At 51.4% G+C, this 23579-nt stretch overlaps 3 protein-coding genes across 3 annotated transcripts; 2 read left to right on the top strand and 1 right to left on the bottom strand.

Moving 5' to 3' along the window:
- Positions 1–88: 88 nt before the first annotated feature.
- On the top strand, positions 89–12625 carry BO79DRAFT_264368 (nonribosomal peptide synthase; the record flags this gene model as incomplete). Its single annotated transcript, XM_025686778.1, has 2 exons — positions 89–902; positions 981–12625. Exons 1-2 carry the CDS (start codon positions 530–532, stop codon positions 12623–12625), a joined length of 12018 nt encoding a protein of 4005 aa, XP_025539928.1. The 5' UTR covers positions 89–529.
- Positions 12626–13197: 572 nt separating this feature from the next.
- On the top strand, positions 13198–13986 carry BO79DRAFT_194003 (sulfotransferase family protein; the record flags this gene model as incomplete). The annotated part of the gene is made up of 1 exon (XM_025681016.1): positions 13198–13986. The coding sequence occupies one exon, from the start codon at positions 13198–13200 to the stop codon at positions 13984–13986; it is 789 nt and encodes a 262-aa protein (XP_025539927.1).
- Positions 13987–14425: 439 nt separating this feature from the next.
- BO79DRAFT_254485 (BcPKS20, polyketide synthase) lies at positions 14426–22669 on the bottom strand (the record flags this gene model as incomplete). Its single annotated transcript, XM_025686070.1, has 5 exons — positions 14426–14470; positions 14550–18725; positions 18788–19172; positions 19244–19658; positions 19735–22669. 5 exons carry the CDS (start codon positions 22667–22669, stop codon positions 14426–14428), a joined length of 7956 nt encoding a protein of 2651 aa, XP_025539926.1.
- Positions 22670–23579: the final 910 nt, after the last annotated feature.

Genomic DNA, 23579 nt, shown 5'->3' with positions numbered 1-23579 from the left:
GGCGATTTCAATGTAAAACTGAAAGGGTGGGAACCGTAGCTTAAAGCGAGAATCTTGTTATGACGTGTTCCATCGCTTCGCATGATGCAAAAATGTAGAATCGTACCAAGTTGAGCGTTTCATGGCATCGGCTCACTGTGGCTGGCCATGGCCCTCGTGGCCTTTACTGTAGGGGGCTTACTCCGCTCTTTCCAAGTAATATGATGAAACATAGTCGGCCAGTACGCCTGGGGACCTGGTCTTAGAAACAAACAAGAAATACGGAGATGATGATGAAGTCATTCTTAGGAGAGAGGGGCGTGCTGCGAACACGAACATTGAATCTCACATCATCTCCAACGGGAATGCCGTTTGAAGTCTCCTGATGTCTCAATGCTAAGCGACTACAGCAAATGCTGTAAACAGCAGGACTTTATATGACACCACACGCCTTGCATGACTTATTCGAATCTCCTCGGGATTGCATTCCATAAGCCATGATTCCGCATCTTTATTTTTTTCTGTGCATTCTGCAGGAAACACAAGCACAATGGATCAGGCGAACAATGACAGCAAAAAGACACATTGCTTTTCCCAGGCAACAGTGAATGCCATGTGGGCTGCCAGGCTATCGCCAATGAGCGTGCAGGCGGTTCATCAGGCATCGGCGTTCCAGGAAGAGATGGTTGTTGCAACGATTGCGGACAGCAAGCATCAGGTCAACGTGGAAGCACAACACTTCACCTGTCGTGAAAGACTCAATGTGGCTCACTTGAACAATGCCGCTCATGCACTGGCCCGAAGACATGTTGTCCTACGTTCCCTCTTTTGCTGGAATGATCATGCTACAAAACAACATCCCGCCCGGATATTGATGTTAGTTCTTGGAACCGATTACCCAGTAGCAAATATCAAGCTTGTCAGTGAAGGACCGACCCAGGATACGAATACAGAAGATTCCCCTATCGAATTTCGTGTGCTGGGTTTGTCTGGCGCTTCAGAAATTCGCCAATGGCATGGAGAGATGCCATGGAGGTTAAAAATCAACTCATTGCCTGACCAGAAAGGTTCTCGTCTATCACTGTGCTACCATACCGCAATCCTGGACGAGTCTTCGGCTTGTCGGATGTTGCGCTACCTGTGGGATGAGCTGCAGGCCCCCGGTTCCACCGTCGTGTCTGACTTCATTGCAGCCCACAAGGGCCAGGCGTTCCGACGCAGCCATGATATGCAACGTCGGGTTCGAGAAAGATTTGCGGGAGCACCTCCTCTCCTAGCCGTCCTCGGTAGCACACAGCCACTTGACAGAGAGGGGTATGGTGTGACGATCGACAAAGTGGCTATGCCTTACGCTCGGGCCGATTGCCTCTTGAGAGCGCGGCAGGCCCTATACATGGCACTCTGCACATTGGATGGGACACAAGAGGCCACATTTTTAGAGTTAACGCCACATAGAGGGGCACTCCCCTCGAACCATAGAGAGGTTTTGGGTCCAATTCTAGTGCCTCAGATTCGTTGGACTCAACATGATAGAAACACATCACTCCCAAGAATCGCTGAAAGACTTGCTTCGGGATGTGACATTAACCACGCCTTCTCACCTGGCGAGCTGTGTTCCTTCATTTCGAACGTGGCATATCGACCTTCAGTGTCTCTTATTTGCCACATCGAGTCATGTGCCTCCACTGGAGTCGAAGCCTGGACTTGGGAAGGCAAAGATTCATGGTCAGATGTCCCTTTGGTAGTCGAACTGATTCCATGTGGTGGGGAGTTCTACCTCGTCCGCATTCGCTACCACCGTGACCTATTCAAAGACAACCCAATTGCAGCATTCCGACAGTTCTTTTGCGCATCGCTAGAATGGCAAAAATGTGAGCATGATACATGGAAAGACATTACCCTCGAGTTTGCGGTCCACCATATCCTGAGTTCATGCCCCGATGCAGCTGTCCAGCTGGAAAACCAGAAGAAGATCCAAACCAACAATGAGCATGCCGGTGAATCTTCACAGACTACCATGCTCAGTAGTACATCGCACACTACCATAGAGAAGTGCACTGGACATACGTATTCTTCTCTGAGTAACGCGAGGGCCGAAGGTGGTGCATGTGCGCATCACCTGCTGGAGCGGAGTGCTAGAAGATTTCCCGAGAAGATTGCCCTGCAGTATGAGATTTCCAATTATTTGACATATAAGGACTTGAACGATCGTTGTGACCAGTTTGCTGAATCCTTATCTTGTTGGATCGAGCGTACCAAACAAACGTGTCCTGGTGAAGAAATCATTATCCCACTTTCATTCGACAAAGGGTTTGAGGTGGTTATAGCTATGTTCTCGGTGCTGAAGGCAGGGGCAGCTTTCGTGCATATCGATGCGAGTCTGCCGGCTAGCCGAATAGCGGGGATCATTCGGAAGGCAGAGGCGCCATTCATTCTTTACGATGGAAAGGCTGACACGCCCAAGTTGAACGAAGTTGCCAGGAGGGAAGGCATGGAAATCGTTGCGCTCAACGATTTGGCCAGGATGCAGGACAAGCGTCCACTTCCATTCACCCGGAAAGAGCAACCGGCGTCCTCGCTTGCGTACATTCAAGTGACGTCTGGAACGACTGGGGAGCCGAAATGTATCATGATAGAGCACCGCAACTTGGTGGCTTTCATGGAAGCCGACGAGCCGGAGTTTCTAGGAAGTTGGATGACCAACAAGCTGCAGCTCTCAAACCGCACCTTTGACATAGCCATGGCTGACATATTTGGCACGTTGGGGCGTGGAGGAAGATTGGTGTTCGGCCCAGACGCAGAGATACTGTCCACTCTGGCAACATGGCTAGAGATGACCAGCGTGACGGATCTGAATACGTCTCCCTTGATCGCAGACGTGCTGAAGGACCATGTCCCAGCTTACCTGAGTATCCTGATGGTCGGCGGAGAGCCCTTCCATCCCTCCCTCATAGAGGGCATCCCTAAGCAGTGTCGATTATACAACAACTATGGCCCAAGCGAAACAACTTTTGTAGCGACGACATACACTGTATCAGAGGAGGATGAAAATAAGTCAAACGTCCCGATTGGCCGCTCTTTTGGATCATGTAATATTCATATACTGGCACCTGAAAGCACTGAAAGGGTCAAAAGCGGAGATGTTGGTGAGATCTGCATCAGTGGGTCCCAAGTATCCAGGGGTTACCTGGGACAGCCCGAGCTTACTGGTAAAAGCTTTGTCTCAGATCCGTCTGCGAAAGATGAGAATTGCAAGCTGTATCGCACTGGAGACCTTGGACGATTTTTACCCGACGGAAGACTGGAGTATACAGGGCGCAAAGATACACAAGTGAAACTTCGAGGGCAGCGTGTCGAAACACTCGAAATAGAAATGGAGATTAGGAAGCATCCTCGAGTGAAGGCTTGCGCAGTCACCACAGGCGACTCGAGCCATGGAATGGCGCTCGTTGCATTCATTGAGACACAGCCGAACCACCAAGACTCATTTACCGATGCGACAGCTGAAGAGCGCCTCTGGGCGAGTCTGGTAGATGAGATCAAGGCCGTTCTATCCCAGAGCCTGCCAGACTATATGATACCAGCGCGCATTGTGAAGCTTGATGATGGCTTACCTCGTTTACCTAGCAACAAGCTTGATCAGAAAGCACTGTCATCTCGAGCAACAGAAGCCTTAGCAAGCCAAGCGTCCCAAGCGGCATTGGAATACGTCCGTCCACGGGACGAGGTGGAAAGACATGTCTGTGAAGCTTTCAGCAACGTGTTTTCTTGCCAGGTTGGCATTACAAACAGTTTTTTGGATCTTGGAGGACACTCTGTCACAGCGATACGGGCAGCGAGTAAAATAAGGAAACACCTCCGCACTGTTATCACCTTCCGGGATGTTTTGGAATGCTTGACCCCGGAAACGCTGAGTGCTCGCATTCGTGCTTCTGCGGAAAACATACCGCAAAGTCTACCGACGTATCTAGCTCCAGATAGCATGACTGTTGAGCAATCGTTCGCACAGGGGCGCTTGTGGTTCTTGGAACAGCTCCATCCAAATTTGAGCTGGTACCACATGCCACTTGCATTCAGGTTGCGAGGGAAATTGCACCTCGACGCCTTAGAGTCCGCTTTACTAGCGCTTGAGGAGCGTCATGAAACGCTGCGAACGACATTCGAAGTAAAAGGCGACGTGAATGTCCAAGTAGTCCATCCCTTTTCGCTGAAAGGTATCCGAATATTGGATCTTACTGGGGACCCTAGTCACGAACGGCTTTACTCGGTCCTTCATAGTGAGCAAACAAAGCCATTCAACCTTACAGATGAACCCGGGTGGAGAGTAGCCGTGGTGCGAGTTAGCTCCCAAGAACATGTTCTTTCCCTCGTCATCCACCATATAATTGCAGATGGATGGTCTTTGGGGGTGGTCTTGCGAGAGCTCACATTGTTCTATTCTGAGAGCCTCCGTGGAAAGAATCCCTCGTTGAGATTACCGCCCCTACCAATCCATTACCGAGGGTACTCGCTATGGCAACGTCAGGAGGGACAAATCCGGCAGCAGCAGCGTCATTTAGCGTATTGGACACAACAGCTGCGAGGCAGTCACCCGGCCGAATTCCCGTGTGATAAGCCTCGGCCTGCTGTGCCATCAGGACAGGCTGCTGTGAGGGAAATCAAGATAGGCGGTGCTTTGTACAGGGTTTTGGAAAGACTCTGCAAGCGACATTCGATAACACCCTTCGTCTTTCTACTGGCAGCTTTCCGCGCAGCTCATTACCGAATGACAGGGGCAGCTGACGCGACTATCGGCACTCCAATCACCAATCGCAACCGTGAGGAACATGAAGATATAATTGGGCTGTTCGTGAACATGCAGTGTATGAGAGTCGAAATTTCGAAAAGCGATTCCTTCGGGGTACTGGTTCAACGGGTAAAGGAGACAGCAGCGGCGGCATTTGAGCACAACGAGGTGCCTTTCGAGATGATCGTTTCCGAGCTACACCCAACACGGGATACGTCACGCAATCCACTGATTCAGACTATCTTCGCCTTTCACCCAGAACGTGTTGATAAGATCAGACTCGAAGGCATCGATTCGGAACTGATTAGCCTGACACATGCGACAAGGTTCGACCTCGAATTTCACGTCTGCCAGTGTGAAGATGGCCTGGAGGGTGATATCATATTCTCCACTGAGCTTTTCCATGGTCGAACGATCGACATATTGCTGTCGATCTTTCAAGATATATTGAGAGTCGGCCTAGAGGATTTACATACAGCTATTGAGACGATCCCCTTGCCGAGCGCTACTTCCGCACTTGAAGATATGGACCTCTTGGGGATTCGCCGCTCAGAGTACCCTCGGAATTCGAGCATAGTCGATGTATTCCGCGAACAGGTAGCTGCACATCCACATAGAACAGCAGTCAAGGACAATCAGTATCAATGGAGCTATACCAGGCTTGACCTAGAGTCCGACAAGATGGCAGGTTGGTTGCGTGATTTTAAACTGCCAGAAGAGAGTGTGATCACGGTTTTCGCAAACAGATCGTGCGAGACCATCGCAGCGTTCCTGGGAATACTTAAGGCAAATATGGCCTATCTTCCACTAGATATCAAGTTCCCAGCTGCTCGAATAGAGACCATTCTTTCTTTTATTGAAGGGAATAGAGTTGTTCTGGTCGGCTCCGGATGTGAATTTCCAATTACCCACTTGGATCGGGTAGACGTCGTCCCCATGGCACGACTGTCGAGCGGTATTGGTCAGAGCCCTGCATATGTTGATAATATAATGCCTACTCCCAAGAGCCTCGCATATGTTATGTTCACCTCGGGCTCCACCGGACAGCCAAAAGGGGTCATGATTGAGCACAGGGCGGTTGTGTCACGAGTGAAGGGTTGCGGTTTACTCAAGGAAGAGGTTACCGCAAAGCCATTCGCCCACATCTCCAGCATTGCTTTTGATGCAGCAGTTTGGGAGATATACACTCCTCTGCTCAACGGCGGCACTGTCATTTGCATTGACAGTGTGACAATTACGGACTTTGAAGCCTTTTCCAACGTCCTCCATGCGGAAGGCATTAGGGTAGCACTTATTACACCCGCCCTGCTGAAACAGCTTCTGACAGATTCATCGGTTTTGATCTCTAAGCTTCATACACTGGTCGTGGGCGGAGATCGAGCGGATCCGCAGGACATGATCAAAGCACGCAAGCTAGTTCAGTGTGATGTCATAAATGCTTATGGCCCAACGGAGAATACCGTTATCAGTACCTTTTATCGAATTGCAGAGGGCGACGGATATCATAACGGTGTACCGATTGGACAAGCAGGGCCCAACTCGGGGGCGTATGTTGTGGATCAGCAACTATGTCCAGTGCCACCCGGTGTAATCGGTGAACTTGTTGTTGTCGGTGATGGCCTAGCGCGCGGCTATACCGATACACGAAGGGATGTTAATCGTTTCGTCAACATTGATATTCACGGTCAGGTTCTCAGAGCATATCGCACAGGTGACCGAGTTCGTCGCCGTCCGGTAGACGGACAGCTTGAATACATTGGCCGGTTGGACGGCCAGGTCAAAATTCGAGGTTTTCGTGTTGAGACCGAGGAGATCGAGCACGTTCTTCGCAGTTCAGAGCTAGTCGAAAGTGCCGCGGTGCTCTTCCAGCAGCCCGATGATCAAGAGGGCCGACTAGTAGCTTTTGTCACGTTGTTGAAGGGGGGCGATAAGCAAGTCCCCATGGAGATAGCAAGGGGTAGGGAAGAACAGGAATCAGAACAGGCTTGGAAGCAAATTTTCAATGAAGTCACTTACGACAGCCAGATCGACCCTCGTGAGGCCGGTAGAGACTTTTCTGGATGGAAGTCAATGTACGATGGTACGGACATCGACAAAGAAGAAATGGGGGAGTGGCTGGACGACACAATCACAACGCTGCTCAATGGTGCACCGCCAGGCAACGTGCTCGAGATTGGGACCGGCTCAGGGATGATTCTCTTCAACATTGCAAGCGATCTGCAGACCTATGTCGGCCTTGAACCGGTACAGTCGATACTGGAATTTGTCAAGACTATGATGGACAAAGTTAATCCGACTCTAGCAAGCAAAGTACAGCTGCATGTCGGAAGTGCCAGTGATTTAGACAAGATATCGTCCAACATTTTATCGCCCGACCTTGTGGTAGTGAACTCTGTTGCGCAGTATTTCCCTAGTGCAGAATACCTATCCAGGCTCATCTTAGATCTTCTGCGAAAGCATCAGGCCAAAACCCTCTTCTTCGGAGACATGCGTTCATACGCTCTATATGCTCAATTCCAGGTCACCAAGGCCCTGCACGGAGAAGGAGAGATTAGTCCAGAATACATCCGTCAAAGCATGGCAGATACTGTGGAGAATGAAACTGAGCTACTGATTGATCCTGCTTTCTTCACGTCCCTAGCAGCTGAATTCCCAGATCTCGTCCACCATGTCGAGATACTTCCGAAAAGAATGCGAGCGACAAACGAACTTAGTTGCTATCGTTATTCGGCCATCATCCATGCTGTGCGACAAGTCTACCTTCCCGTCATTCATACCGTTGACGCAGATCAGTGGATCGACTACAGCACCCAAGGCCTAAGCCGGAACGGGCTCTTGGATCTATTAAGGAAAGGCTCAGAATCAGCTGTTGTGGCCATCGCCAACATCCCGCACAGCAAGACTACATTCGAACGACTAGTCCTTGAGGCAATTTCCAGCCGAACATCAATGACAGATATTGGTTGGCTACCATCGATCCGTCAGAATGCAGATGAAGTGGATGGACTCTCGGCAATGGATCTTGTTGATCTGGGTACCTTGGCAGGGTTCCATGTGGAACTAAGTTGGGCGCGACAATTTTCCCAACACGGAGGACTGGATGCCATCTTTCACTGCATCAAGTCCCAGGATGGACGACAAAGGACCATGTTTCGATTTCGCAGCGATCATGAAGGTCGCTCAACTGAAGATTTCAGCAACCGGCCAATGCAAGGTCAGCCGACCCGCCATATCATAAGAGAACTGCAGCATTTCTTGAAGATACGCGTGCCTTGGTACATGGTTCCGGCTCTGATAAGCGTTCTTGAGGACATGCCTACTAATCATAGTGGCAAGATAGACAGACAAGCTCTGTCTCAAATTGCAGCCACGATGGCACCTAGGCAGGCACCAGCTGACATGACCTTCGTGTGTCCGAGAACTAAGTTCGAAGTGATTGTCTGCGAAGCATTCGGTCACGTTCTTGGATGTGAAATGGGCGTTACACAGAATTTCTTCGATCTCGGTGGACACTCCCTGATGGCAACAAGAGCAATATCCAAGATCATTGAGCGCACACAGTGTGCCATAACAGTCCGAGACCTATTTGACTGCCCAACGCCAGGAGCTTTGGCAAACAGAATCTCGAAAATCCGTTATGAAAGTAGCGAAGAAGCAGAGAGTGGCAGAATACAAGGCATTGATGAGTTTGCTGATCACGAACCGGTCGTGCACGATGAATGGAATCAAGCTGTGGAGGCGGCCGGCATTTGCACAGCAGACATAGTGCACATAATTCCGTGTTCTCCCTTTCAGGAGGGTGTCCTTACTGCTGACCTCGTCCTCGGAGACTCTCCCGCTTATTTGGCTACCATGAAGCTGAAGCTCGACGGACACCTGAACGTGAGAGCATTGCAATCAGCGTGGCATTTAACAGTAGCACGAGAGGAAATGCTTCGAACAGCCTTCATGCCATCGACGCAAGATATTTCTTTGAACGGAATGTGTAGTGGAGCCTTTCTGCAGGCCGTCCTCCGGTATGACTCCAACGAAGTGAAAAGGGTCTCGACACTACGGCAACAGGAGTACAATCAGCCGCCTGACCTTGGGATGGGCCATGTACCGGTTTCATTGGCATTGAGGCAAGGCGACGTGACAGGTTTCATGCAACTTGAATTGACAATGCATCATGCCCTATATGATGAAGCCTATCTGTCGTATATTCTGAACGGCCTGTCCCGTGATTATCACCATGCTCAGAGCCATAGCCTAACAAACGATGACAATAGCAGCCACATGCCGTTCATAAAGTTCATTCGCACGTTGCAACAGAAGGATCGATCAGTAGGCTCCTCCTTCTGGAAGAAATACCTAGATGGGGCACCAGCATGTACTTGGCCAATTCCATGTGGTCTCAGAGGTCCTATGGGTGGAATTCAATTCCCTCATGAAGTTCGTGCTGAATGGAACGGAGATGCAGAAGCACTGTCAAAGATTTACAGCACCACCCCGGCCGGTCTTGTTCGAGCAGCTTTAGCTTTGTCCATTGCTGTACATAGTGACTCAGACGACGTCATATTCGGTGAGGTGTCGAGTGGCCGAGCTCATTCGGAGTTCGTCAAAGGCCCATGCATCGCCACCCATCCGGTACGAATCTCGCTTGCAGTTAACTCGAAGCAGCATTCTAGTGACGGACGACGAGGGGGAGTTTCAATAGAAGAACTCCTCACGCGCACCCGTGATGCGTACTTAGACACGATGCCATTCCAGCATCTTGGACTCGAATCTATCCGACGCTTGACTGAGAACCCCGACTTGCTTCCTTTCCAGGTGCTTTTTGTTTTTCAGGCACAAGTCACGAATGCCAAGAATCACAGATTTCCATGGAACCGATTCAGTATTGCCGACGGTGAGCTGAAGCGTACGGACTTTCCCATGGTGCTTGAAGTGTTCTGTCAAGAGCTCACAGGCCATCTTCACATGCGATGTGTGTTTGACCCGGCGGCAATACTTCCAGAAGATGCAGATTGGGTGTTGCAGCATATCATCGACTCAATTGACCTCATGCAAACACGTTCCATGCAACATCAGGAAGATCAATACCCTGAGGCTAAGCTCGTAATCAAGGAGCGAGAGATAACTGTCATCGAACAATTGTTGGGCCACCAAGATGGGGGATCGTCTGAGGGCGGTGGTGCGTTGTCTACTGTTATCGAACTCTTTTGCAAGTGCGCAATGGAAATGCCAGACAAGATTGCTTTGCAAGTTCAAAGGAGTGATTTTGTTACGTTCAGACAACTCGACGACCTAAGCAATCAGATTGCTTTCGGCCTTGAAGAAATTCTCAACTATCTAACAAGTGCAACCACCAAGCAGCGATACGTGCCGATCTTCTTCGAGAAGTCATATCACATGGTTGGCGCCATTTTGGGCATCCTGAAGGCCGGAGCAGCTGTTGTTCCCATGGACATCGACCATCCGATGCAGAGGCTGGAGACAATATGCGTAACAAGCGCAGCCAATGTCTTCCTTTGGGACGGTATAAGTGGTGGCGAGAAGCTACAAAGTCTTGTCAAGTCAACGGGAGCAACTGCACTGACAGTAAATGATCTTCTCCAGTATACCAGCCAGACGTACAAGCACAAAACTTTACCCCTGGACTCTCTGGCTTATGTGCTTTTTACCTCAGGAACGACCGGTATTCCAAAAGGAGTGATGATCAATCATCGGAACTTGGCATCATTTTTGTCCTCCAATAGAGGAAGTACTGACTGCTCATGGACTTCAAACAGACTCGCGCTTCTTGCTCCTACCTTTGATGCGGCGATGGGAGATTTGTTCGCCACGCTCTGCAAAGGTGGCCGTCTCTTGTTGGGTAAACAACAGGATATTCTCTCCGGATTGAGCCATTGTTTAGAAGATCTGAGTGTCACACATCTGTCACTAACTCCCACATTGGGTACGCTGATACTGAACGACCTTGACAACGAAGGGCTATCTTTTCTGCGCTCTTTGGTCTTTGGGGGTGAGCCTTTCCCACTCAGTACTTTGAGCCGCGTACCCAGGACAATGAATGTCTGGAATGGTTATGGTCCTACCGAGGCGACCATTGAGATAGCAGCCTGCAAGGTACAAGGACCAGATGTTGATGTGTGCGGAGGCCGATCGTTTGTTCCCATCGGAGAGCCCGGCCAGAACAGACACATTCGGGTGTTATATCCCGAAACTTCGGAGCAAGTCCCACTGGGTTCAGTTGGTGAGTTATGCATTAGTGGACTACAAGTGGCACAAGGCTATCTAGGCCAAGCTGACTTGACCGCGAAACATTTCACACCTGACCCGTTCTCGCCGACGGGGCGGGGGAGAATGTATCTTACGGGAGATAGAGCAAGACTCCACGGAGATGGGTACCTTGAGTACCTTGGTCGCCTGGATGGGCAGATAAAAGTTCGCGGCTTCCGAATTGACACTGAAGAGGTTTGCTCGGTGGCGCAGAAGCATCCACAGATCATTGCATGTGCAGTGACTAAGCTTCAGAGCAGCGGCAGCGGAATTGAGACCCTGACAGCGCTTGTTGAAGTAGTCCATCCACTCCAGCCCGGAGATGTCATATGTGAAGCCACGGTCAAAGAGCATCTGGCCCAAAGCCTTCCTTCCTATATGGTTCCAGCCTTCATCTGGGTGCAGACAACACCCTTACCGCGTACAACAAGTGGTAAACTAGACAGGATCGCTATCACCAAGATGGCCGAGGACAGACATAAAGAGAGTCTAAAAGACCGTTCGAGGCACCCTCACACGCCTGTTCGCGCCGCGCCGGGAAGCCTAGAAGACAAAATAGCTTCACTCTGGGCAAAGGTGCTGGGGATCAACGAAGACTCTGTTGACATCACTGCAGCTTTTCACATCATGGGCGGTGACTCCATTCGCGCAATAGCATTGCTTGCAATACTTCGTCGACAAGAGCTACACCTCGATTTGATAGACGTTTCACAGACTTCAACAGTGCAGTCGCAAGCAGCCAGAGTTCGTCAGGGGTCAGCCGCCAAAGACAATACAAGTTACCTACATTTTCACATGCGCCAAGGAAGTATGGCAACCATTGTCCTTGTTCATCCGTTCCTTGCGCAATCCACGGTATTCGAGCCACTGCTGCCATTGCTAGACGGCACGATTGATGTCCTCCTAGTTGACGACCCATTCATGGGCGCAGCTCGTTATCCCGATACGCTTTCGCAGTGGGCTAGTCGTTACTTGACTGATATGAAAGAGCATATTCAGGCTGACCACCCTGTGATATTTGGGGGGTATTCATTTGGTGGAGTCATTGCATTCGAGATGGCCCATAAATGGGACCAATTATACGGTGCCCATTCCAGCTCGGTAGTCCTTCTCGACCCTGGCACTTATGAAGTGGATAGCAGAGTATGGAAGGGTGAAAGTGAGAACGACAATTTGATTATGAGCTCGCTGGGCAGATCGGAGATCAGTCCTCAAGACATTATACCGCTTCGAAAGTGCTTTGACGGCTATGTTAGAGCCTTGAAGCAATCTAAAAGTCCACCAGTCTATGAGGGTAAGTGCCTTCATGTGGCGTTACCCGATCGGCTCCAGGACGGAGTCGTAGGTTGGTGGAAGGCACATTGCACCAACATCACTTTGGGCGTCTTCGACTGCGACAACCATTACGCGTTAATGAAGGATGCAGGCTGCATGGCTAGAATCAGTCAGTTCATTAATGAGCACTGCACCGCCGTTATAGAAGAGAATCGAGCAGTGAGCAGCGCGAGTTCAGAGTCCCGGATGTATGGGGGATCTTCGAGAACCGACGTGTCGACGGAAGATGGAGACCACGAAGGAGCAGACCAGGTGACTATCTAAATAGGACTAGCGCGTCTCTTCGTATCTACAGCCCGATCCGGAATAGTCGGTCGGGCATAACTGTTCATGATTTGTCATCTATGAAGATTCAAGCCAGCCTCCAAGATTCCCAGATGTAGATGGTTGACGAACTGAAACATCCGACAGAAACCATTATATCCATTTGGGGCCAGACGAGCGGATCAATCATATATATCCCTCAATAGCTACAGGACCCACTTTGGTAACCCATTCGCCGGAAGAGGTATCACTTCACCACCGCTGTTACCTACACTTTAGTGCATTAACAAACTAGACACCATGCCTGTCAGCACTAGTTCATAATAAGCAAGCTCTGTTGTCTCGAATCTTTGATTTGGGGCTAAAATCATGGTTCTCGACCAGTCAAATCCAGATTCCCGACTAAGGACCGCTACATATAAAGTTTGACCTACACGCTCCGAAACTTGCTTATCTTCAATCTACCACCACAGACATCATATATACTCGGGGCAGTCACTACCCTCAATTAATAGCTCATTTACGCAATTCGTATCGTAAGGGTCATCCCATTAACACCCAACTGCATAAAAATGGGCCAATCTCCCTCGACCCCCCAACCCGGCACCAAACTCAGCGTCATCGGCGCAGGCCTCCCCCGAACCGGCACAGCATCCTTCAGCGCCGCCCTCGCCATCCTCCTCAACGGCCCAGTCTACCACGGCGGCACGCAAACAACAACAGGCCCACCGGAAGAAATCACCACATGGATGAAAGTCATGCGCCTCGTCCTCAACGACAACGCCCCGGACCGACAGCAAGCCCTCGCCCTCATAGACCGGCAATTAGACGGCTACGCCGCCATCACAGACGCCCCGGGTACCCAACTCGTCCCAGAACTGATGGAAATCTACCCCGACGCCAAGGTCATCTGCACCGTTCGCGACCCGGTAGCGTGGGCGAAGAGCATGGCACAACTGGAAGGTCTGGTGCGATCGTCGTGGTTTCTGCGCGTTATAATGCTGCCGATTCCTGGAATGAGGCATTTTATGGATTATCTGGCGTTGGTTGCTCTGCAATGGCGGAGGATATATGGGAGGAATGGGGGTCCGGGTGGTGCTTATCATAAGCATATTGAGTGGTTGAAGGAGGTGGTTCCAGAGGAGAGGCTGGTGTTTGTTGATGTTAGGGATGGGTGGGAGCCGTTGTGCAGGGCGCTGGGGATGGAGGTGCCGAAGGATATACCATTTCCGAGGATTAACGATTCCGAGGCGATCACTCGGACTGTGAGACAACATGTTCGTCGGGGGTTGATTCGGTGGGTGGGTCTGTTTGCTGTGGTTGGTGGCGTGTCATTTGGGATGTATTTTCTGCGGAGGTGAAGGGAGTGCCATTGGCGTGTATGGTTTGATTACCTTTAAACGCTCCATAACCTACCGATGCAGAAAATATAAACTAGGTATACTACATTTCTACCAAGGCGTAATAACTAACTTCCATTTGAAGACTTGCACCTGTTTAGGTGGCATGCAGAGCATATATATAATCCGCGCCAATTTTTCGTGCCGCGAGAGATACCGATCCAAGGTGGAGAAAGCATGCATCTGGTCGGTGTCAGACACAGACCCATACTCCTACACTAGTACACAGGCGAGAGGTCTGCGGTATTCGGTTCAGTGTTAGTGATCAACGAATCAATTCATGTAGACACCGATCAGTTGGGGGTTTGCTTCCGGGCAATTGGCATCAATACGCGGTATCATTACACAATGGTATTCTAGCACCGAACCAGGCATCAATACCACTGGAACAAAGACAGCCCTAACCGACCAGAACATCTGCCAATTTCGGACCCCATGAGCTCACCTGTTCACAGATCAGTCAGTCACTCAATCTTCATTCATTACTTGCACAAGTTCTATATATAAGGAAGGAGGCAACTCACATTCGACGCATCCATTAATGAAAAGTGATTCCCCTCAACGCGGATCACTCGCACATTATCCAGTAAATCCTCCCACCCCAGTGCCCCGTCGTCGACCCGATCATCCAAAAACCAATCCACAGCGCTCTGTTCGTCGCTTTCCACCTTCGGTCGAGGCACGGTCTCTTGCTTGTCGACCCCCTCGCGCGCTGAAAAGAGAACCACGTCTCGGATGACACCCTCTTGCAACTCCCGCAGCGGACGCACACGGTATTGCCGCAGCTGTTCCCGAGATAAAGTGAAGTGGGCGCTGCTGCCCACGGTTCCCTGGGCACTATTATTGTGGTTATTGGTCGCGTCAATCGTATCCAGGAACTGCACTAGTTCATCAGGGAATGAGTGCACCTTGCTTGGGCTCGCCGAGTCGATCAACATCAGCCGCTCCACGATATCACCCGCTTCCACCAGTTGGCGCGCTGCCTCGAAGGCCACCACCCCGCCCAGCGAGTAACCCCCAATGAGATACGGTCCCGTCGGCTGTCGCTTTTTGATCTCTTCCATATAAATACTTGATAACACCTCAATGGAGGGTAGCTGATCGATATTAACGCGATTCGTCGCCACCAATGACAGGAATGGGCTACTGAGTGCGTAGGCCGAAGTATCCGGTACGCGCGCCAAGTACGGTGCTAGCGCCGTGAAAACGGCCCCCGATCCGAATCCGTCGGGCATTAGGAATAGATTGCGCTGTCGCGTCACAGCGACGGGCCCCCGATGCAATAGAGTTGAGGGCGTTTTGAGGTTTTGCTGCAGTTCCTGCCATGGCTTTGGGGCAGCAGGAGTAGTGAAGCCGCACACCACCTGCACACCGCGCTTTTCTTGGCTGACGCTCTCAGACCAGTCAACGTGCGGGAAACCGGCTTCATGCATCACACGCTCCCAGGCATGTGGGCTCTGCAGTGGGTAGTCCCGGCCGTCGTCGAAAAGCCACCACCCATCCAGGAGGCCCCAGACCAGGTCGTACCACGGCAATTTCTCCGTCAGTTCGAGTAATGCTACGCATCCGTCATCTGGACGCAGGACCCGGCGTATATGCTGCAGGCTCTGGCGGAGGTCTCGGGTTGCATGAACGCAGTTGGCGGAGATGACCAGGTGGTAGTGCCCGTGGTGCTCCGGCTCCGGGACTGCCTCGAGATCAAATTGGCGAAACTCCATGCAAGCGACGCCCGCAAAAATTGACCGTTTTGCACGCGCGAGAAGAGAGACAGAGAGATCGGTAAAGGTGTAGGTAAAGGGAATTCCAGTGGCCTGGAGTAGCGGGATGAGATGTTTGGTTGTGCCTCCGGTGCCAGCACCGACTTCGAGTATGTGAAATGGCTCTGTGTCGTTGGCGGCTTCCGCATGAGCACTGATGGCAGCCGAGACAAAGTCACACAGGACCTGAGTGGCGGCGCGAATATCGGGTGCATTGGCGTGGAACTCTTCGAGCAAGTGTCGCCCACGCTCACTGCCAAAGAGAAGAGGCACTGGATCGGCGTGGCCGATGAGGTACTCGGCGAGGTGCGGTCCGAGAAGATCAGGTAGCCCGTGGGTGGATGCAAAGACAGGAAATTCCTCCATCAACTCCTGGCTCAGCTGGGCTGCAAGCTTGACTGGAGGGGATGTGGGTCCGCAGATAAAGACTTCGTAGTCGGCTTCCGGTTTATGCCTTATGATGTTGGCTTCTACAAGAATGTTATGCAGTCGGCGTACGAGACGATGATACTTGGGTAGTATTCCTTGCAGAAGGGGCAACGTCTCCCCGGGCTGGAGCTCGCGGATTGGACACCCCAAGTTCTTGAACGCTTCCAAGATAAATGCAGACACGACTTGCAACTGCACAGGATACACATTCTCCCAGTAGCCTGACAGCTGGAAGGCTTTGGCATGGGCGTCGTAATTGCGGCGGATCTGCTGAAAGACGGTTGGCATAACTGGGTCCGATGGAGCCACTGCATCCGAGATGCCGGATGAACCTGTGGTTGGGGTCGGCTTGGCATCCTCCAGCCCCAAAGCATCCGCGAGCAGATCCAATAGGGAATCCACATCTACCAACCCTGAGAACTCGGCTGAAGAGAGCTCAACATTTAATGATTCCTTGATGTTGTTAATAATTTCGGGGGTGATGAGTGAATCGACGCCAAGGTCCTCGAGGATTGAGTCCTGTCTAATTTCGGATACAGGAACCTCCAGGGAATGACTAAGAATTGCAGAGACCGCTTCTTGCCACTCATTGTTGACTTCAGGGGTGGTCTCCCTGCCTGGGTCGGATGTCTGCATGGCGACGTCGTGATCATCAGGATCAGCACGTCCGAGCCGCATTCTGACAAGATCGCAGAGATCTCCGACTGTATTCAGCGATGTGAACTCGTTTGCAGATATGTCAATGTCAAATAGGACCCGGATACTGGACAAAATTTCCGCGCTAACAAGTGAGTCGGTTCCTAGCGCTCTCAGCGTGGCAGGTCTGCTCACGTCCTGACAGGGTACATCCAGACACATACTGAGGACTGTTTGGATCCCATCCAAAATAAAACTACGGACTTGAGGTATAGTTGGCGGAAGAGGAGGGGAATTCTTGTCCGTAAGTTCGGAGGTCATCTTCTCGGCCACAGGCTTTCTCTGCAGCACCTCCCTGGAATCGTGCACAGATGGCATTGAGGCTGCCAATGCCTTAGCCAGTGAAGGGCGGGGAACCCTCGAGAACCTGAGGCCCTGCGCGGTCCAAACCATCGTAGCGCTATCGGCATCGAAGGCAAGGAGATCTAGCCTGATCTCTTTCTGATCCTCTCGCAAGATCTTCGCATACACCCTGTAGGACTCGCTGCACGGCAGCTTTGTCAAAGGACCAACTGATCCCATTCCCGTGCAGATAAACGACATGTCACTGTCTTCATCATCTGGATTGTCTGCAACACGCAGAGAGTGCACAAAGGCTCCGGGAACCTGCATGAAGTTATCCAGAATCAGTGGGTCAGCGATACTGTCGTTAAAAGATCGGTCTCGCTCATTAGCCTGCTCCGGGCTTGTGAGAGGCATAGAAATAACCCCGGCTGCTTCTTCTCCCTTTCCCACAATCAATCGTAGGCCTCGGTATATAGCGGAGTACTTCACCATTCTGGAAAAGACCTTATATACCATGGGACCACGCAACTCGTCCATCTCCTGTTCTTCTTCGAGAAGACGTGTCAGACGCGCCCACCCGCCCGAGTACCCTGACGGCACGCCTGTATTCTGCGCCTGTAGGGATACAATGCCGGTTGCATGGTATATCAACTTTGACGGCAAATTTGGCTTGCCAAAATTGTTGGTGGATGAGAGCTGGAATTTGAAATCTCCGTTTTTCTTCTTATTCAACGTCAACAAGACAGGAAGCTGCGGATCCAGCCCCAGCGGCGCCATTATGTCTAAGTCTTGAACCCAAACATCACCACTCTGGTTGGCGAGCGGCGCTGTATGCCCGTTCCACTCGGCTTGGACTACAGCATGAGTTACCAACTCCAAATACATAGCGGCGGGACTGATAGGGGATCCGACAACAACATGGCCCTTCACCAGCTTCTGATACCGGGGGCTGCGTGGATCAATACGGAAGATTATTTCATCGTTCGAACCGGGCGGCAACCCCTCCAGTGTGATGTAAGGATATTCGTCCGTTTCCTTCCCGCAGTGAGGACATGTCCCAGAGTGCTGCTGAGCATGCTGTAAGTTTCTGTTCCCAGACTGGATGGGAATATGCTCCAGCCAATGCGGATATTTCTCGAATTGATATTGCGGCAGGGTCATAGGGCGATAGCTCGCTCGTTGCTTTGGATGAAAGGGCCAGAACTGCGCAGAAGGATGGCCGTTCTGCCACAGCAAAAGTACTGCCTCTGCTAGCCCGCGAACTGGGTCTTTTCCATCGACTGGTACGAATGTATGCAGCGATTGGTGTTTCGAGGAAGTAAGGGAAGGCGAAAGCGCGTTCCGGGCCATAGAAACGACGGGGCCTCCAATGCCAGCTTCGAGGAAGATACATGGACCCCCTTCTAGTCGGCTGACAATTCGGTAAATTGCTTCGGCAAAGAATACTGGTCCCCGAGTATTGCGAGCAATGAAATTTGTCCCTGGGCCTGTCCACGGATCCTTGTGGCATGTTTCAAATGGAAGGGCTGGTGTCTGTAAGGGGTAGATTTAGCCTTGAATGTGGGCTCGTCGAAGTGTTGGTGATATGGACAGACCTGAAATGGTATTGTATCTGACAGTCTGGCACATTCATCGATGATCGAGTCTGCCATAACGGAATGATAGGCATGCATCCCACGCAACATCTTAAATCTGAGCTTGACGCCGCGACGCTTCTCCTGACTCAAGTCAGTCTCCAAGGCATCCATGGCCTCCGTCCGCCCAGCCACAACGTAGTTATTGGGACCATTATAGCAGGCAATATCGAAGGTAAAATTTGGATGTTTACGACGGAAAGGCTCTAGGTGTTGGCTGGCTGTTGTCTGTGTCCCCACGAGATCCGTCTCGATGGCAACCATCGCTCCGGGATCAGGACCCCAATGTTTTCTGATGATGGATGCGCGTCCTGCTTTCTCATTTAGTGCTAGCGCAGCTTTGATACTTGAAAGTATACGAACTGCACCCGGTTAGTAACTGCGTTGAATGATGACGAAATAACCGAATCAACCTACCCAATAACGAGCTTTAATCCTGCCTCGAGCGTCATTGCACCCGAGACAGTCATCGCAGCCCATTCCCCGAATGAATGCCCACAAACTGCATCTGGCTTCAGCCCACATTCGAGCCATGTCATACCAGATGAGTACTGAATGGCAAACATGGCAGTATGGCGGAGAACAATGTCAGTGCTTCCGTCGATGCCGCCTAGTATAGATGGAAATAAATTAGGGCCGTGCAGGGACTGTACCACTTCATCACAGCGGTGTAGAAAGTCCCGGAAGATTATTGACGTGCCATAGAGTGGCTGAGCAGCAGGAACGGTATTGCCATTCTGTCCGCTGAAAAGAAGAACAATGGGCTGGCGTGAGGTTTCGCGCTCCACGGTGTATCTTTCAGGACTGGACAGCCGGGAGTCCAGTTCCTCCACTGCATCAAAAGTGAGCACGTAGTGGATATGTGCCTTACTTGAGTCCGACTTTCATTAGCAAGAAGGTATGCTTACCAGATGTGACAGTAGTGGCGAAAGCATGGCCAAGCTGCCGATTCTGCTTGCTGCTGAGTGCGAAGCCGAGATGATCGCCCAGCTCCGGACGAAAGTTAGGTTGCAGAATCAGCTCCCTTAGCTTCTGACAGTAGGCTCTTATGCTGGCTTTCGACGCTGCAGAGATTGAGACAGGCCATGCTGATAGTATTTGTGAAGAGACGGACGTTAAAGGAGGCAAAGACTGTGCAAGTTGTCCTGGCGGCGGAGGCGAGGCCACCAGGGCCGCGGCATTGCTCCCAGACGCACCGTAGCTATTCACCAGAGCCACTAGGGGGCCACTAGAGCTGTGCCACCCAAGGATAGAAGTGGGAATGGCCATACAATCCGGCTCAAGGGCAGTAATGTTGGGGTTGAGTCGCTCAAAGTTCGCCTGTGGTGGAATCTGGCGATGCTTCATCATCAGCAAGACTTTAATCAGAGAGATTACCCCTGAGGCACCCTCTGAGTGTCCAATGTTAGCTTTTATTCCACCGATATGTAATAGAGAGTCTCTATTAGGCCCCCCTAGCACCTGTCTGATTCCTTCAACTTCAATGGGATCACCGGCGCGCGTCCCGGTGCCATGGGCTTCGACGTAAGATACCTGGCTGGATGAGATACCCCCTTGGGTCAAAATCTTACGATAGAGTGCTTTCTGACTGTCCAATACTGGATTAGTAATGGTGGTGTTGTTGATATTCTGATTCTCCTCAGTCCCTAGAAGAATGCCCCGAATCTCGTCTCCATCCTGCAGTGCCTGGGATAGAGGCTTAAGGACCAGGACCCCAACGGCCTCACCTCGGCAGTACCCATCTGCCCGAGCGTCGAAGGTTTTGCACGCACCGGTCTCGCTGAGGAAGCCTCCGCTTCGCAATGCGTCAAAAAAGACCGAATTGGTGATCAAATTGACACCCCCCGCAACTGCCCTGGTACAGTCCCCTGCTTGAAGGGCACGACAGGCCTGGTGGATGGCCACCATGGCTGAAGAACAGGCTGTATCAATGACATGGGAAGGGCCAGTCCACCCGAAGTGATGACTCAGGCGACCCGCGACAAAGGATCGCATCATCCCAACTCCTGTATAGGGGCTGGGGGCGTGACTTCCTAGATTTAGAGGGTAATCTGGGGCATTCATACCAATAAAGCAGCCTGTGGTATTTCCGAAACCCGGTCCATTGTGTTTCTCGGGTATTTTTTCCTGTGCCAGCCATCCGGCTGACTCTAAAGCATGATAAGTCGTCTCAAGTAGAAGCCGTTGGTGAGGGTCCAGAGCGGCTGATTCGCGTTTGGACTTGCCAAAAAAGCCATGATCAAAGGATTCGGGGTCAGGGAGGAAGTTTCCCCACAATTTGGGGTCTTTCCTTGCGGCAGCTTCAGGGAAGCGTCTTGCATCAATCTCCCGCACTGTCGTCTGTCCAGTCCGAATCACATCCCATAAGTCATCTGCCGTATCGCCTGCAGCCGTGCGGCATGCCAGTCCAACGACTGCCACCGCGTGGGCTGGATAGTCCCACTGGGCTTGCCGCACAGGTTTGCGTGGTGTGATGTCTTGGAGTATGGGGTGTCGCACTGGCTCGTCTGCTTCAAGTGTCACAGCACGGACCACGGCGACGTGATCGGTTGCGAGCTGAGCTACCCGGTCTAATGTAGCAAGTGCCTCATCTGGGGCCATGTACTCAATACCTCGGGCTTGCATGCCGCGATCAATCATTCGCGTCGTCGATTTGTTCTGCGCCACCAGTCCCACTCCGCGCCAGGAGGTCCATTGGATGGAGGTACAGGAATCTCCCTGCTGCCGTCGGTAGACTGCGAATCCGTCTAGAAAGGCATTTGCTGGCGCGTATGTAAGCTGACCTGGGAACCCGACAAGTTGTCCCACGGAGGAGGTCAGCAGGAAAAAGTCCAGATCCCCTGGTGAGAAGAGAGCGTCCAAGGCCAGCGCACCACGCGCTTTGGGCGCCATGGTGTAATCGAGGTCGGAAGGTTCGCATCGGTCCAACGTGTTATATTGGGCAACTCCGGCGGCATGGACGACGCCTTTAATCGGCGGAAGGTGAAGACAAGCAATTCCCTGTCGAAGGGACTTTTCTGCCTCAGGTAGAGCGAGATCAATACTCAAGCCGTGTACCGTGACACCTCGACTCTGCAGGTCCTTCATGTGGGATGTGAGCGTGTTGTTACTATCATCGCTTGCACCTTTCTCTAGTCCATGGCGCGCCACCAGAATGATGTTCCCGGCGCCACGCTTGCCCATCCAGCCTGCGATCTTTAGTCCCATGCCCCGTGTACCGCCACTGATAAGATAGGTGCACTCTGGTCTTAGCCGGAGACGCGTTACAGCGTCATCTGGCTGCTTCGGGCAAGGCTGCAGGCAAGCTATGTGGGGAACGCCATGACAGATTCGAACCACATCAAAGCCCTGCGCATACTTGATTGCATCAAGTGGAAATGACTCCGGTTCTGCTTCGAACAGTCCACCGAAAGTGTTTGGCATTTCCATCTTCAAAGCCCGCGCCAAGCCAAACAGGGGAGCATGCCCAAGTTGGCCAACACCAGTCGCGGTAGTAACGACGGTAAACACCTTATAGCCGTCATGTTTGGAAAGGATTCGTGTCGCTGCTATCAGACTGTTGCAGGATTCTGTAGCAACTTCATAGACGCTGTTCTTTTCCCTTCCCAGCTTAGGGAGATGAACAATAATAGTCCCAGAACTCAGATGTAATGGTATCTCGGTAGCGTCTTTGACTACAAGTACCATGTAGCCCGCGTCGATCAGCTGTCCTCTGTACACAAGAAAGTCTTCCTGCTTCGAATTGGGGTTAAGCACAAGAATAATCTTCTGAAAGGAGATGGGTGCATCAGATAGCGTGGCAGGCTTCCAATTCACCTTGTGAAAGGGGTCTTGGGTATCCATCAGAGGCGATTCGTAGGTGATTTGGGTCTTTGCGGTATCTCAATGGCGCTATGGGGGAGCCTGGCTAGTGGGAGGACATTCCACCTGGTTAAGGCATTGACTGTATCCGCTGCCGTTACCAGTGCATGACTGTATCGGGCCTCCTACCACTTACCTGTAAATCATAGTCCTGATGAGAGCCCTATCCCTGCCGGTAGCGATGCACAGCAATGGTGTAAACGCAGCATCGCCCTTGGGAGCTGATCGTCCCGAGTCAGCAGCAAGCATGTTTCACATGAATCTCGGCATGACATAGAAAGACCAAGTGACCCTGCAGTCTTACGATGCCTCTATAGAGAGATAATGGTAGACGCATGACTGAACTGAAGGCAGACGTGTTGATGATACCACGGAACATCTGATTGGAGTATACTCCCGCGGCGAAGTCATTTCTTATGGTCCGAGCAACGGTTACGCTGCATTTCTCCCTGCAGTTTGTGCGAGGCACTGGCTACGTTTAGATGTGCCGGTCTTCAAAGTTCCCCTTGCATTGGAGCCTTGATGGAGTGAGGGGGTAATGACACCAACGAGTAAGGAGAAGGAGCAGGGAAGATTAGGCATCCACCCATCTACCAGCAACTGTTCTCGGTTATGTAAATGCAAGGACCGGTTGATAGGGCTGTTATGACCACGCATTATATGCAATACAATTTTTGGTACGTGGCTTGTGTGTAGTTTTTCCTACGTTCAACACGTGTCACGTCTTATCTCTATTAGTTTCTACCAGGGGCGGCTTTCGTGGATCACAAGTGACCGGTATTAGAGTAGTATCTCAGCAGACAAACTTGTAGCATTCTCATTCTCTTGAGGTTACCAAACAATTCTCCAATCTGCAAATATGCATGAAAATAACAGCGATATCCAGTGGTCG

The sequence above is a fragment of the Aspergillus costaricaensis genome (genome assembly GCF_003184835.1).
Source record: "Aspergillus costaricaensis CBS 115574 unplaced genomic scaffold BO79scaffold_14, whole genome shotgun sequence".
Lineage (NCBI taxonomy): Eukaryota > Fungi > Ascomycota > Eurotiomycetes > Eurotiales > Aspergillaceae > Aspergillus > Aspergillus costaricensis.
This window is presented reverse-complemented; position numbering and strand designations above follow the sequence as displayed.